A 16771-nucleotide genomic window follows, 5' to 3' on the forward strand; every position below is an offset into this window, starting at 1 on the left:
TGACTCAGCCTTCCATCCTTCCGAGGTTGGTAAAATGAGATTGTTGGGGGCAAGAGGCTGACTCTGTAAACCGCTTAGAGAGGGCTGTAAAAGCACTGTGAAGAGGTATACAAATCTAAGTGCTATTGCTATTAACAATGATCAATGTAGTCCTGTCCTAAAACTTTGGAATGAACGTGGGAGATGTTTACAATTCAGAAGATGAGTTTATATCTAGGAAGAGTAAAGTTGGGGTACTTCTCTTTCTCTTACCTAGAGAATCCGAGGGTGCAGTCTCCAACAGCAACTTGGGTTTAGTCTTCCATTTCAGAATAGGGGAGCGTTGCAAACAAAGAGGAATTTTTGCATCTGTAAGGAATACAGGCCATGTGAACTAAATCCAGAAAGGACATCTTGCAATCCAGAACAAAAGTAGGAGCGGCAGTTTGGCTGTGTTTTATTCAGGATGTACGGCAGACAGTGATGTAAACCATGCTTCATCAGAACTGGGGGGGAGGAGGGGAGGGCAAGACACCTCACTTTTACCTGTTCCTGCTTTGAGGCTATAGCAGCAGCTGCAGGCCAGAGCCTGTATGCTTTAGGATACAGTTATATTACTTTGAATTCCCACACTTTTCTAGTCTAGGTCTATACCTGAATGAAAATAAACATGCACTACAAAACCTATGTCTTTGTTTCCAGCTATTTATCATGGGTAAATGATGTTTTCCCCAAAATAAGACCCAATGGGAAAATAAACCCTAGCATGATTTTTCAGGGTGCTCGTAATATAAGGCCTACCGCGAAAATAAGCCCCAGTTAAGGTCATCAGCCAGACAGATGCAATTGTTACCGTATTTCTCTGAAAATAAGACCTAACCAGAAAATAAGCCTACTGCGTCTTTTGGAGCAAAAAAATAATATAAAACCCTGTCTTATTTTCAGGGAAACATGGTAGAAGTGAAACGTTAACATCTTTAAGTTGGATTTGCTTAAGGACTCCATGATTAACTGAACAACTGCCATGGCTCGCTTAACAACCATGGCAAAAACTCGTAAAAGGGGGCGTGACTCACTTAACCTTTGCTTAGCAATGCTATCCACTGTGGTCATAAGTCAAGGACTATCTGTATTTCAGGTTCCTATCATTGTCTGCTCATCTATTATCAACAGGTAATTGTACTTTCTCTTCCCTTCGCCTGTCCATCCTTCAGCCTAAAATGCACAAAGGGCAAAGGTGAAAATGAATTGCTCTGCCAATTTATATTCTGTGATACAATAACAATACAAAGTGTCCAACGTGTGCCATCATGGCAGTGTCATGTGATGTATCATGACTTCCTCTGTTCGCTAAACCGGGCATGAGTGTGGTCAGCGTATGACGCATCCAGCCCGCAGAGCGCGAGTTTGACAGCCCTGCAATAACCCATAATAAGAATGGAAAATTGAAGTGGCCCAATAGAAATCTTTCCTCTAAAAACAGGGGTCATCAATCTTGAGCTCTGGAGCTGCATGTGGCTCTTTCATTCCTCTACTGCGGCTCCCTGTCACCGGTCGACTTCACAATTGATAGGGTTTTCGACAGGTACAGGAAAAAGGATGCCGTGCTAGGTGGAGACTATGGTGGGGGAACTGGACTTCCAGTCGGCTTCAGGATTGACTAGGGGGCTTCCAGTTAGGACCTTTGTGGCTCTTTGAGTGTTTAAGGTTGCCGACCCCTGCTCTAACAGATACCACACTATGGCTCTGCACTGTTCCCACCCCTCCACTTCTGATTAAACATTGTAAATTTCCATATTGCCCCTCCCCTCCCCTTTGCATGATTGCAAGGAAGCCGTTTCAGGCAATATAGACATTTCTTCTTAAACATTAACAACATCTGAAATGACAGGAAAACATTGACTTGGAAAGGGAATTCTATCCCAGATTTTCTTTTAAATCAACATTCACCCTCCCCTCCCTTTTTAGAAGTCTTTCAAGAACTTCTTTGTCAGTCTTTACTTACGATGAAGCTCGGCCGCACAAGCCTGCTCCCTGAGCTGCTCTTCATGAACAGACATGGCCCTTCGGTTGACCGCTGGCTTTAGACGAGGCTTGGGTTTGAACTGATTGTCTGAAAAGCGGAAGCAAACAAAATCATAACAGTGGTGCAGGCAAGCATCAATCCGTTGCAGGTAAATAATTTGGGGGGGGCTTCATTTGCAAAAGGGACACGGTGACTCAGTGGCTAAGACGCTGAGCTTGTCAATCAGAAAGGTCGGCGGTTTGAATCCCTAGCACCGCGTAACGGAGTGAGCTCCCGTTACTTGCCCCAGCTTCTCCCAACCTAGCAGTTTGAAAGCATGTAAAAATGTATGTAGAAAAATAGGGGCCACTTTTGGTGGGAAGGTAACAGCGTTCCATGCGCCTTCAGCGTTTAGTCACGCCGGCCACATGACCACAGAGACGTCTTTCGACAACGCTGACTCTTCGGCTTCGAAATGGAGGTGAGCACCACCCCCTAGAGTCAGGAACAACTAGCACAGATGTGCGAGGGGAACCTTTACCTTTGCAAAAAAAATAAAGGTATCCAGCAAATTGAGGCATAGAGGAAGTTTCTGACTTAACACAATTGGGAGCACAATTTCCCATCTGCCAGGCAGTTAAGTGAGTCACGCCTATTTGTACTTAAATATCCGTCCTAGACTTAACGATCACAACTCAGCAAGACGGCGGCTGAGTGAGTTTTGCCCCGTTTTATACTCTTTCTTGCCACAGTGGCTAAGTGAGTGGCTGCAGTTGTTAAGTTAGGAATGGGCTGAAGTTGTTAAGTTGTGAAGTGAAACTGGCTTCCCCACAGACTTTGTCACAAAGCCACAAAAGCCACAGAGTGATGCCATCACTCTGGGACACACTGCAATGGTCAAACTCTCTACATGGGGCAGCCCTTGAAGAGCATTCGGAGACTTCAACTCGTCCAGAATGCAGCCGCGTGAGCGATTGTGGGTGTACCTCGATACACCCACGTTACACCTATCCTCCGCGAGCTGCACTGGCTTCCGATCGGTCTCCGGATACGCTTCAAGGTGCTAGTCATTACTTATAAAGCCCTTCATGGTATTGGACCTGGGTACTTGAGAGACCGCCTGCTGCCAATTACCTCCCAAAGACCCATTAGATCGCATAGGGTTGGCCTCCTCCGGGTTCCGTCTACTAGCCAATGCCATCTGGCTACGACCCGGGGGAGGGCCTTCTCTGTGGCAGCTCCGGCCCTTTGGAACGAACTCCCCGCAGAGATTCGGACCCTCATCTCTCTCCAGGCCTTCCGAAAAGCCGTTAAAACCTGGCTGTGTCGGCAGGCCTGGGGTTGATGAGTTCCCTTCCCCTCTCGACTTGTGTGGCTGTTGGTTATTTTTTAAATGTTTGTCTTGTATTTTTGTGTTCCCTTTCCCGCTTGAGTTGTTCGCCGCCCTGAGTCCCGTTGGGAATAGGGCAGCATATAAATAAAACAAATCTCAATCTCAATCTCTCATACATACATGCCAATTGCCAAACACTCCCGTTTTGGTCATATGACCATGAGGATTTTGTGAGAGTCATATGGGCCATGACAGGTTGTAAGTGCCTTTGCAACTTCAAACAGTCACTAAATAAATGGTTGTATGTTGAGTCAACACACACACACAGAAATATACACACTGCTGCAAATAGCCATAAAGGCATGCTGGTTGCCAAACATTCAAAATGCAGTCCCAATGACCATGGTTTGGGGAAGTAGATGCTGGAACTTCAAAGCCAGGTTGCAAATACAAGTAGTCCTTGATTTACAACAGTCCATTTAGTGACCGTTCAAAGTTACAATGGCACTGAAAAAAGTGACTTATGACCATTTTTTACACTTAGTGACCTTTGTAGCAGCCCCATGATCATGTGAAGCTTGGCAACTGACTCATATTTATGACGGTTGCAGCGACCTTTGGATGAAAATTTGCCAGATTCGCTCAACAACCTTGTTACTAAATGTATCGACTGCAGTGATGCACTCAACAACAGCGGCAACGAAGGTCGCAAAATTTGGGTGGGGGGGGAAGCTCACTTAACAAACATCTCACCTTTAGCAAGAGAAATTTTGGGCTCTATTGTGGTCATAAGTTGAGGACCACCTGTATCTTTTGGGGAAGAGGGGGTGTTGCAGGTTCGGTCGCTAAACAAGCCGTGGTAAGTTGAAAATCCGCAGCCTCCGTTTCACCTACCTCCAGCAACCGTGTTCAAGTGAGCAAAGGAATTCTGCAGTTCAACAGATGCCCGTCCTTCGCCCGCATTGCTGGTCCTCCTGAGGGGAAGAGGGGCAGCCGTGCTTCTCCCAGTTCTGGGCAAACTGCTGCTCCAGCTCTCTCTCCCTTTTGGCTCCCGGGCTCCGACCGGGTCCTGATTGACAAAACCTCTTCTTGGCGAAGGGCTGAATTCTGAACACTTGCCCTTAAACTCGGCGTTCAGCTGCTTCCCGAGAACCTTCCACGAAAGTCGGCCCTCAAGGGAGCCGCCGCTTGGCTCCGTACCTGCTCGGCCAATGGGATCCGCAGATCCCGTGCGGACGGAAGGATCTGCAAGAGAAGGGCCTGTGTTCTCAAGCTCATTAAAAAAACAACAACGCCAAATCAACGTTCCCACTTCACCACCTGCATCAGCTTGTGTTGCCCTACCAAAATAACAGATGGAAGGAACCTTGGCGGTCTTCTAGATCAATCCACTGCTCAAGGAGGAGACCCTACACCACTTCAGACAAATGGTTGTCCAATCTCTTCTTGAAAACCTCCAGGGATGGAGCTCCCACAACTCCTGGAGGCAACTTCTGTTCCAATGCTTAATCATTCTCACTGTCAGGAAATTTCTCCTTATTTCTAGGTTGCTCCTCTCCTTGATGAGTTTCCATCCATTGTTTCTTGTCCTACCCTCAGGTGCCTTGGAGAATAAGTTGACCCCCACTCTTCTTTGTGGCAGCCCCACAGATATTGGAACACTGCTGTCATTTCTACCCAGTTCGTTTTTTTCATTAAACTAGACCAGAGGTCGGCAATCTTAAACACGCAAAGAGCCACAAAGGTCCTAACCAGAAGCCCCCCTCCCCCGATTTAATTCTGAAGCTGACTGGAAGTCCAGTTCCCCCACCATAGAGTCTCCTCCTAGCGTGGCGTCTTTTTTCCTCTACCTGTGCTAACCAAAAGCTCTATCAATTGTGGAGCTGACAGGGAGCCGCAGCAGAGGGATGAAAGAGCCACATGCAGCTCCAGAGCCACATGCAGCTCCAGAGCCACAGTTGCTAACCGCTGAACTAGACCTACCCAATTCCTGCAATTGTTCTTCATATGTTTTAGCCTCCACCCCCCTAATAATCCTTGTGGCTCTTCTCTGCACTCTTTGCAGAGTTTTAACACCTGTTTTTGTATGGTGGTGACCAAGATGAACCAAGATACTAGGATGGTTCTCCATCCACTGGTGCTGTAGTCATGATGTGTTTCAGCTTTTTAACATCTCTGAAGCTCCAATCAAAATAGGCAAAGGAATCAGTTTGGGGATGGTTGCTGCACATGTGGTTATTTATCTCCCCATTAAACCACAATGTCCATCAAGCCCCAAGCGTAACACTTAAAAATTATAACACTCTTCCCCCATCCACTGGTCCAATCCTTGATTTCTGGGTTTTGCATATTTGTCTAAGCTCAAATGTCAAATGCTAATCGTTCAGGGAGGGCAGTAGGTTTGGTGGGAACAAATTTTTAATTAAATTGCTTCATTAAAATTGGCATATACATTGACCAGTCTGCCTAAATGGCTCGCATCTATTTTGGGACTGTGGGTTTGCAGGGAAAGGTTCATTAGCAAGCAACTGAACCCACAGGCTTCGCAAAGAAGAGAGAATGAAAAAAATTAGGTACCAAGGAAATGAGATGGTCTGCATCTCCCAAGCTCACCTGTGGATAAGGAGTGTGTTCGTGATTTCAAAGAGCATGGAGGAGATTCTGCAGAACAATCTACGATATCCCCTAAAAACAAAAATCCAACAGTCATATTTCAGGGAGTGGGATGAATCAAGCAGCAGAGAAGATCATCTTTGGCAATCTATCTGAAGGCTGATCAAACTAGTAGTTGTCTACATCAGGGGTGTCAAACTCAATTTCATTGAAGGCTGCATCAGAGTTGTGTTGGACCTGGGGGAGGGGGGTGTTGTGTGCGTCTAGGTGTGTGTGGCCATCTCAATATCACTCGTCTCTGGGGCACTTGTGGTGGCTCCGTTTTAGGCAGGGACAGCCTCCTGCAGCACTCTGCCAGCAAAAACTGGCATGGCCCCCCCTGAGCTCTGTTTTCGCTGGCAGAGGCACCGTGGGCCAGTCCTTCGCTGTTTCCAGGATGGCCTTGCGGGCCAGATCTGAGCATCCTGTAGCCCGGATCTGGCCCGTGGGCCTTGAGTTTGACACCCCTGGTCTACACACAGCTGTTCGCCAAAGGGGATTTTAAAGTTAGCCTGTGCAGCATTTGGGTCATTTGAGAACACAAGCGAGGATTCCGAAGACAGAAACCTGGCATGACTAAACCTTAGTTAGTCTGTATGTGAAGGTATGCTTGGATGTGGCGTGGCTATCTTATTAAAGATTAAACCAGTTTGGGTCTAAACAGCGGTGAATTTGAAGGGCCGTTGGTGCTCTCTGAGCTTGCTTGTTTTCTTGCAGACGTTTCATTACCCTAACTAGGTAACATCATCAGTGCTAAGGGTGAATTTTTAAAGAAGCTCCTTGACTTGATTTCCATAACAATGGGGGAAATGCTGGGAATGAATGAGATTAAAAATAAATACCATCCTATGATTCTTATTCACAGTGCGGAGGAGTGCAGTATATGGGTTCCAGCTGATCCCTTGGGTAGATTCCTACAAGCTCATTATATTGTCTTACCCACAACCCACAGCCCATCTGCATCCCAGCACTGCTTAAGATCTGGATTCACGTGGCATGCCTAATAATAAAATCTGTCCTGGGATGTGGCTTTAATGAGATACTGACAGTCCTTGATTTACAACCGTTTTGTTTAACGACCACTCAAAAGTTACACCGGCCCTGTAACTTGTGTCCATTGCAGCTTAAAAACTTAGAGAAGTTTTGAAAGGCAGGCTTTTCTTGCTAGAAAGTTCATAAGTGGATCTCGTGTTATTGTGGTTGCCCGTTTCAACCCAAAAAGGCACATCAAGGATTCTTTCACTGGGTATCAGCTGTTTAAGCTTCCAATAAAGCTTGAACTCTAGGTCAGAGTCCCCAACCTTTTGGATCTTAGGGACCACTAAATCTATACTTTTAAATCTCGTGGATCACTAAAAGACCTGCCTAAGGACCGGCTGGGTGGGCGTGGCTAGGTGGTCATGTGAATGGGTGGGCATGGCCAACTCGATGTCACTCACGTCAAAGGCGCCTTGCCAGCCTCTACTCCCCACTCCTTGCTTCCCTGCCCAGGCTTCTTAAGGCCCCAACAGGAAGCAGTTGCTGGAGCTAAGCAGCCCCCATGAGAAAGAGATGGCAAAACAGCTGGCTCAGTTCAAATCGGATCTGATCAAGAAGGAGGCTCAGCAGAAGCACCTGAGGACTACGAGCATAGGCTTTCCAAGCAGAGGGAAGACCTGTGGGAGTGAAAGGCCAGGTACTGGCGCCTGGAGGCTCAGCAGGCTGAGATGGTCAGCCAGTTCCAGTCCCATTGGAACAAGGCCCTCCGGCACTTTGCCACCAGTGGCGCTTCCCTCCAGCTTTCGCTCAAAGCCCCCCACCAGGAGGCTGAAGCAGACCCCAAGTTGGAAATTCATACTCCCTCCAACCCACACAAAAAGACCCCGAAGGGGGAGACTCTCTGCAGCAGCACAAACATTCATTGCAAGTATCTATCCCAGGGGCCGTAGTTTGGGGACCCCTGAATTAGCGCAATATAAAAAAATGTGAATATTTTTTCTGCAGACTACCCAAATTTTAACCAGTTGGTGACTGCTGCTCTAGGTAGTAAAGAGAGGGGGAAAAGAGCATTGATCATTACTCACCGTCAGAACCGGCCTTTTTGATTTCCCCATCTTTGCTCTGTAAAAGAATGCAAAATAATACAAGCACTCAGGGTAGGGGGGCATAGTTTCTAGTAAACGTTTTACTTGTAAAATAAACTCTATCCAAAACAGGGGCAACGAAGCCCCCATAACTGGGCCTGAAATGAAGAAGCCCTCAGAGAAAGAAAAGCACAAACTATACTTTAATTGGACCACGTCGAAAAGATATAAGTGTGGCACTTAAATCAGTTTCTTTATAGAAGTATTTCTAGCAGGACGACCAGATCCTGGAACAGCTTTACTCCCTACGCCATCCATCCGTTTGGTAAACTCACAAGTTTCGTTTCTCTGACCATGTACAGCTTTACATTCAAACCAGACTGTGTTGTTTCTCTGTGTTGCATATATGTAGCAGAGGTGGGTTCCTACCAGTTCGCACCTATTCGGTAGAACCGGTTCGTCAAATCTACTGAACCGGTTAGAAGAGGTTCCACCAGTGGACCCAGAAAGCAGGCCACACCTACAGAAGAGGTTCCAAATTTTTTTGAAAACCACCACTGCCACACACACACAGAGAGAGACAGACAGACTGACACACACACAGAGAGAAAGAGAAAGAAAGGAAGAAATAAATAAAGAAAAAAGAAAGAAAGAAAAAGAGTGAGAGAGAAATGAAAGAAAAAAAGAAAAAAGGGAAAGAGTGACAAAAGGAAGGAAAGAGAGAGAGAGAGAGAGAGAGAGAGAGAGAGAGAAAACACATGGCCGGCAAGCCACTCCCACCAGGTCACATGGCCGGCAAGCCACTCCCACAAGGAGGCCACACCCACAGAGTAGGTTCCAAAATTTTTTGAAACCCACCACTGATATGTAGGTATATGCCAGGGCTGTAATCCTCTGAAGTCTGCTACCGGTTTGATGAGCGTGCTACTGAGCGTGCACTTTGAACGCATGTGCGCCTGAGGCGCGCTCCCGCAGCACTAAAAAAAGGAACATTTTGGAGCCTTCCGAGTCTGCAAAGGTAAGTAGAAGAACGAGGAGGTTGGGGGAATCTGCTGTGCCAGGCGATTCAGATTAGCTAGAAAGCAGGAAATCCAACGATTCTAGCTAATATAAATCGCGCATCACAGCTGATCATCGCCCAGCTGATTGTTGGAAACACCAGTTTGCCTGAACTGGTAGCATTTTTTACTACTGGTTTGGGCAAACCGGTCCAAGCCAGTAGCATTTCACCCCTGGTATATGCATAATTTTGTATTTATTTATTTATTTTGCCATGTTTATGCAGTGTGTATTGGAGATGGGTGACCCTTTGAGAGCTGTATGCAACGCAATTTCATTTTAATGTATGCTGATTAGTGTACATTCAATGTGTCAATAAAGTTCTATTCTATTCTAGCATAACCTTAACTCTTCTGCTATTGTCATTGCCATCCATGAGTGGGATGAGAAAGTGAGGTTAGGTGCGTTATGACATTATTGCACAAATGATATGAATTACAAAACTGACATGTCATTTATATGAGAATGTCATGTCATAAGTGACATCCTTATAGTTATAGCACAGGGGCACCTGGCATGACCTCTACAATGAACTGAGAATAGGTCCACCCAGAACTCTGAGGGTTTCCTGCCTGAACAGGGAGTTGGATTAGAAGACCTCTAAGGTGCCTTTCATCTTCTCTTCTCTTCTCTTCTATTCCTGTTATTTCTATTTCTATTCTATATTCTATTCCTATTATTTCTATTCCTATTATTTCTATTTCTATTCCATTCCATTTTATATTCTATTCTATACTATTCCTATTATTTCTATTATATTCTATCTTATATTCTATTCCTATTCCTATTATTTCTATTCCTATTATTTCTATTCTATTCTATTCTATTCTATTCTATATTCTATTCCTATTTCTATTATTTCTATTCCTATTATTTCTATTTCTATTCCATTCCATTTTATATTCTATTCTATACAATTCCTATTATTTCTATTCTATTCTATCCTATATTCTATTCCTATTCCTATCATTTCTATTTCCTGTTATTTCTATTTCTATTTCTATTCTATATTCTATTCCTATTCCTATTATTTCTATTCCTATTATTTCTTTTTCTATTCCATTCCATTTTATATTCTATTCTATACTATTCCTATTATTTCTATTCCTATTATTTCTATTTCTATTCTATTCTATATTCTATTCCTATTTCTATTATTTCTATTCCTATTCCATTCCATTTTATATTCTATTCTATTCCTATTATTGCTATTCTATTCTAGTCTACTCTATATTCTATTCCTATTCCTATTATTTCTATTCCTATTATTTCTATTCCTATTATTTCTATTTCTATTCTATTCTGTATTGTTCTTTTATATTATTACATTCAATGCCCGTTTAGTCCAACTTTTTCCTGGAATCAGACAGATCCATGCCCCTCACTGTCCACTTTTTTTTTTTTGCCAAAAGAACCTAATCTTTTCCTAATCTTGGCATCTTCCAGCACAGAGTTCTGCATATTGGCAGTGCAGCACGACTGAAGGCTCTGGGTAGGCCAGGCTGATCTGGAATAATCCTGCCAGCTCATATGCATGAACGAACTCCTCAGGAAGCCCTCGGCTCAGGAAAGTGGCATATCAGTCAACCAAGAGGCTACAATAGAAGGTTATTTTGGAACATTTGCTTCCATAACAACCCACAGGAAAACATTTCTTCCATTTGCCCGACTGGCAAATGGAAACCTTTCAGAATTGGTACTGCGTCATCTTAAATCCTAGTCTCGTTGGTGGGGTTTTACTTCCTGGAAAGGGAACTGCCCCAACTCAGAAAGCTCAAACTGCCCAAAGAGCTGCTGATTCTGTTCTACAGAGGAATTATTGAGTCTGTCATCTGCACCTCCATAACTGTCTGGTTTGGCTCTGCAACCCAACAAGACGGACACAGACTTCAAGGGATAATTGGAAGTGCATAAAAAAACAATTACTGCCAACCTGCCTTCCATTGAGGACCTGTACATTGCATGAGTCAAAAAGAGGGCTGTGAAAATATCTACAGACCCCTCACATCCAGGACATGAATTGTTTCAACTCCTACCCTCAAAACGACGCTATAGAGCATTGCACACCATTGCACATTGCACGAGACACAAGGACAGTTTTTTCCCTGAATGCCATCACTCTGCTAAACAACTAATTCCCACAATACTGTCCAATAATTTACTAAGACTGTATTACTATTATTCTTCTCTTCCTTCATAGTATCTGTCTCTCCCCACTTATGACTATAACAGTGGAGGGTTCTGGATCGCTTTGCAACCAGTACGGTTGCAACAGGGCCTGGCGTCCTCCACATGAACACCTGCGATGGGTGTGCACACGTGTGCAGTGCACGCATGCGTCTTACCTTCCAGCCACGCCTCCGCAAGCCTCCGTGATGCACCAGCTGCTCGGTGGAGCATTGCACAGGAGCTGTGTGCACCATGCACGTGCGCGTAAGTGTCAAAGGCTTTAAAGGACAGGTAAGGAGTACAGGCAGGCAGGTGGGCCCTCTGGAACACTGTACCGGAACGATACCTGGTGCTCCGGGCAGGCTCCGGTACGCCCGTAGCGGGGCGTACCGCCTGCAACTCACAACTGGACTATAATCATGTTTCTTGTATCTTTCAATTTATATTGTTTTATTTAGTTTCCTAGTACGATTTGATAGCTTATTAATAACCTGTGACTATCACTAAGTGTTGTATCTTTTTATTCTTCATGAATGTATTTTTTTCTTCTTATGTACACTGAGAGCATCTGCACCAAAGACAAATTCCTTGTGTGTCTAACCACACTTGGCCAATAAAGAATTCTTTTATATAAGTATATAAGTATACTTTCTGGGGAAAAATAATGCTAATGTTAACTGAATATATATTGTAGAATGAAAATGAGGCCATTAGTTATATTAGATGAAACATTTGAGACGGTAAATATTATTTGAAGATGCAGATGTTAAAACACTTGTAACCAAACGACATGCTGCATGTGATGATGGTTCCCCCCCCCCTTTTTTGGGTCTTCCCCCCCCTTTTTTTAAAACCCTAGGTTATTGTGGTGTCTATTAAATATATAACAGAGAGATACGGGGTGTGTGTATGGGGGGAAACGTAGTAGGGATGCACCTGTAATCAAATGACATACTGTATGGGATGATGGGTTTTTTTTCCTTTTTTGTGTGTGTGTGGATTTTTTTTCCTTTTCCCTCTGCCTTTCTTTTTCTATTGTTATGTGATTATGTTGTCTATGTAACAAAAATAAAATAAAATAAAATAATAAAAAAAAGAATTCTTTAGCTTTTGTTTTTAAAGTACAGAGAGCTCAGGTTGATGCAGTGGTTAAGGCACCAGGCTACAAACCGGGAGACAGTGAGTTCTCGCCTTGTTTAGGCGAATGTCCAATATCCTTTGGCTTACCTGTTTCTTTTTGCCTTCAGAAGACAACACCTTGGTGACCCCAATCCGATGCAGCATGACGTGGACACGCTGTTCGAAGGAACTGGGCAGCTCACCATCGCTCTTCTCAAAGGACCGCTTCTGTAGGACAAAACATTGAAAGTCAACACCCTCCCCATAATCAATATGACTTTGATTCACATATCAGAAGCCGTAGTTACGTCACAGCCACTAATATAACTGCCACACTGGATTTTATTTTATTTTTTACATTTTCCAGGGAGGTCTTTTTTGAAATCATCCCTCTGGGATTCTGCTACAGGCACAGACAAGCCAAAGTAGGGTTTATTGGTGGTCTCTGAACTGGGTAGTTTTCTTGCAGACGTTTCACTACCTAAACCAGGTAACATCATCAGTGTTGGTGCTAGTGACTAGCACGGCTGACGTTAACTAGTTTGAGTAAAGAAACATCTGCAAGAAAACAGCCAAAGCAGGACAGAACCAAGGAGCCCTCATTGCAACCTTGAGCTACAAATATTCTCCTTTTTAAGTCAGAGTAGAATGAGGTGCCTTTTTTTCCCCACAAACCATCATTGCTGCCATCCAGATAACATTCAACTCCATCCACTTTTGTTCCCTGTTTTGAGAAACCAAGAAATGTCATTTTTCTGTTTCTACGGAAGAGCATTGTTCAGTAAGCTGGGAGCTTCTATCACCAAACCTGCTGCTTCCTAAGACATGACCAGGCAGGGAAGGCAATTCCCCTACAATACAGCTCCTCCATAAAACAGACAATTATCATCTCAGGATAATTGCCTAAATATTGTTGCTTGTCCACATGGTCTCCTCCACCCACAGCCAGAAGACCAACACCCTCAAAAGGACACATTCCAGCGACTCCCAAGTAACCACCACAGAAAACCGTAGGCCCAGCGAAGTTCAGTTGGGTTGATTGGCGAATCTACCAAGTTCTCATTGACAAGTCCGCTCTGCCAAAAACTTTCCTACTTTCCATTTTTTAGAGAACACAGACTCTTCATGTGCTAAGCAGAGATGATCACTCCAGGGCATCTTCTGAAGGCTGTCAACCCTGCCTTGTTGAATAAGAAGCCTCCTTGAGTCCCCCACCTTGAGTTCCATGGGTGGAAGGAAAGAGGAACAGATAACTGCAGAGCTACCGATGACGACATCCAAGAAGAGACTCACCTTCTCATGCCTGACACCAAGTCCCTCTGTCTCTTCTCCAGACAAGAGTATCAAGGACTGAGATTTCCCTTCTCGGGAGTACTTGGGCCTGGCCCTTCGTGCACTATCCGGGGTCTGGCTTTGTTCCAGATAGCCTCTGTTCTCTCCAGCCAGCCCCCCTTCCTCAGATTTGCTTAGCGCTTTGGCCGAATCGCTGGCTTTGCTGGGGGTCCTTAAAATGTCACTGAGCATCAGCTTCCTGCCCCTTGCTGGTGAAGGACTACCCTCAGAGTCTTTCTCGGACTTGGGCCCCCGACTTGACTTTGGCTTCTTGAAGGCAAAGAAGTGTCCGATTTTCTTTTTCAAGGTCCGAGAACCAGAAGAGGGCGATGCGACTGCCGTGGGAGAGGTTTCCGAGGAAGTAGGACTGCGGGAAGGAAAGGAAGCATGGGATTACTTGCAATGTTATTATTTTGTTCAAATAATTATTATTTTTATTTTATTCTCTTATATATCATTTTAAGTATACATTCACATAATTGTTATTCTTCTTTACATTTGTCATTCTTATACATTTATTATTTCATTTAGTAAGTTATAATGTACATTTTGGGTTGCTTTATTTACCATCCCTTCCTTCTTTTGTAACACCTCCTTGTTTTCCCTTTCTTTTCTCCCTCCCTCCCTTCTCTACTTTCATCCTTCCTCCTCTCCTTCCCCTTCCTTCTTCCCTTGCCTTTCTCCTACTCCTGCTCTTCCTCTTCCCTTTCCTATCCTCTCTCCTTCTCTTTCTCTCCCTTCCATCATCCTCTCCTTACCTCTTTCTTCTTTCCCCCATCTTCCTTTCGTTCTCTCCTCCTTTCTCCCTTTCTTTTTCTATTATTGTTGGTGTATATTTCAAAAGTCAGTTTATGTTTCTTTGGGATGGTATTTCCGCCAATCCAAATATAATTTAGTATTATTTCTTATTCTCTTACCTTCGCTAGTCTACCTTAGTTATGTTTCCCTCTTTTATACCTCATTTTTGAATATATACGTATATATTTAATATTTTCTTTTCTGTTTTCCCTTTCATCCCCAGAATTACTTGCAATATTATATGGGGTGGGGAGAATGAATCAAGAGGTTAAGTAGTTGGGTCACCCTTGTCAAAAATATGCCCATAAGGCTTTGGATGTACTATTTGGAAGAAGAATAAGATTGGTACTAATATGATCAACCTATATCTAATAGGGGGTTCTGAGCTAGGCTTCCCAAAAAAGCATGAGGCAGAGTCCTGGTCCTGACAAAACCCCTTTTATTAAACAAATGTGAATTCCTCGCATTCAGCAAGGCCTGGTAAACAGTCTTTCAAAGCAGTAATTATGACTACAGACATTATCTATCTTGGAAAGCTGCCATGTAAATATTTTCCAAATGTGGTGCTGGGCCAGGAAAGGCTCGGCACAGAGTCTCTGAGATTCACGGACAGATCTTCACACTCCTGAAATGAATCTAACGACTGACTGAACGAATTGTTTCCTTCAAAAGCCCCCTCCCCTTTCACTGCTGTTTTATTTCCTATGGGAGAGGCCAATCACCTTCCACCTGTGGCTTTACTCCCAAATCGACCCTGAATTCTGAGCTGTTCTTTTCTTCTGGCAGCTCTGCACATGTGCACACTGGGAACAGGCTCCAGCTGTTCCTCTGCCTCACTGCTGTCTAGCTCCAAAGGCAGCTGAGAATTGCCAGATGGCCTCGGCCACCTCTGTGTCCCCGATATAGAGCCCTTGTCCAAGCCTTCCCCAGCCTCCAGGACTGGCCCATGCTCCTTCCCAACCTCCCCACTGTCCGACTCCGCTGCCAGGGATTAGAACATAGAATACAAAATTTTAGGGTTAGAAGGCCCTTGAAGATCTTCTAATCCAACCCTACATCTCCATTCATAAAAGCCCGGGTGGTGGGAGGATAGGCATTAAGGAGACTAGCCTTGCATACATAGCTCCAAAACACAGATTTTTACTACTTTTACAGTAGAAGCCAGGCAAACTGCTCTACTTGTTCCATTATATGGCTTGATACTGTCACTATTCATTGGGAAACAGGTTTTTGAGTTGGACTTAACTCATTTATGACTACGCAGGGATTCTAGGCTGATCTCCCTTTTTACTCCGCCCCTAGTTCCTGCCATCCTTTGTCCTACATCAAAGGACTTCAACCATAACAACATTTATCATCCACATTCTATGGTGACAAGCCTTGTTTTTACCTGATCATGGCGGGCTGGGGAACTCTGGAAGTCGAAGTCCACATGTCTTAATGTTGCCAAGGTTGGACACCCCTGATCTAAATATTGTTTTGGTTGAAGCTCTTCCTCCTATGCCTCAAAGTTACCCCTTCTTCCCCATCCCCTGTTCTGTGGAAAGTCCCCATCTTTGCCTACCTCCCCGTTTATCACTTGTTGGAAATGCCTCAACGGAGTCTTTACTTACAGTAAATATTCATGGATCACCTTCTTGGTGAAGAATTCATCTAAGCCTTCATCCAACCTGGCAATGCTTCTGTCTTCTGTGTTCTCACGCACAGGCGGCTGGACCTAGAAGAAGAATCACCGTTACGTTTCCTCCATTTAGGGCTTTTGGGATATTTTAGGGAAGCAACATAGAAGATACATGGAATAGCACTTTCCATCACACCAATCTGCACCCGTTGTGAATGGCGAAAGGATGAGGAAGGTCAGCATCATAGGTGGTATTCAGCTGGTTCTCCCTGGTTCCGGCGAACTGGTAGCGGCAGCTGTGGGAGGCTCTCTCCCCCACCCCCGATGTAATGCACGAGCACTGTGCTCACGCAGAAGGTGGCGCCCATGCGCCAACACGCCACGTGTACTCCAGAGGTGGGTTCCTGCCAGTTCACACCATTCGGTGGAACTAGTTCGTCAAATCTACTGAACCGGTTAGAAGAGGTTCCACCAGTGGATCCGGAAAGCAGGCCACACCTACAGAAGAGGTTCCAAAATTTTTTGAAACCCAACACTGACACACAGACAGACAGACAGACTCACAGAGAGAAAGAGAAAGAAAGGAAGAAAGAAATAAAAAAAGAAAAAAGAAAAAGTGAGAGAGAGATGAAAGAAAAAAA

At 44.5% G+C, this 16771-nt stretch overlaps 1 protein-coding gene across 1 annotated transcript in view; it reads right to left on the reverse strand.

Annotated features, from left to right (window-relative positions):
- The window catches only part of CARMIL2 (capping protein regulator and myosin 1 linker 2), a 95675-nt gene that overhangs the window by 2770 nt on the left and 76134 nt on the right, over positions 1-16771 (reverse strand). Inside the window, exons 31-38 of the mRNA XM_087729303.1 lie at positions 16123-16226; positions 13673-14078; positions 12488-12607; positions 8033-8069; positions 5931-6002; positions 4212-4562; positions 1985-2092; positions 253-348 (exon numbers count right to left, since the gene is read on the reverse strand). Of these exons, the coding sequence (XP_087585429.1) occupies positions 253-348; positions 1985-2092; positions 4212-4562; positions 5931-6002; positions 8033-8069; positions 12488-12607; positions 13673-14078; positions 16123-16226 (1294 nt within the window). The remainder of the gene's footprint in view (positions 1-252; positions 349-1984; positions 2093-4211; positions 4563-5930; positions 6003-8032; positions 8070-12487; positions 12608-13672; positions 14079-16122; positions 16227-16771) is intronic.

This window comes from Thamnophis sirtalis, unplaced genomic scaffold (genome assembly GCF_051295495.1).
Source record: "Thamnophis sirtalis isolate CommonGarterSnake01/CBP01778 unplaced genomic scaffold, rThaSir2_p1.2 scaffold_14, whole genome shotgun sequence".
Taxonomy (NCBI): Eukaryota; Metazoa; Chordata; class Lepidosauria; order Squamata; family Natricidae; genus Thamnophis; species Thamnophis sirtalis.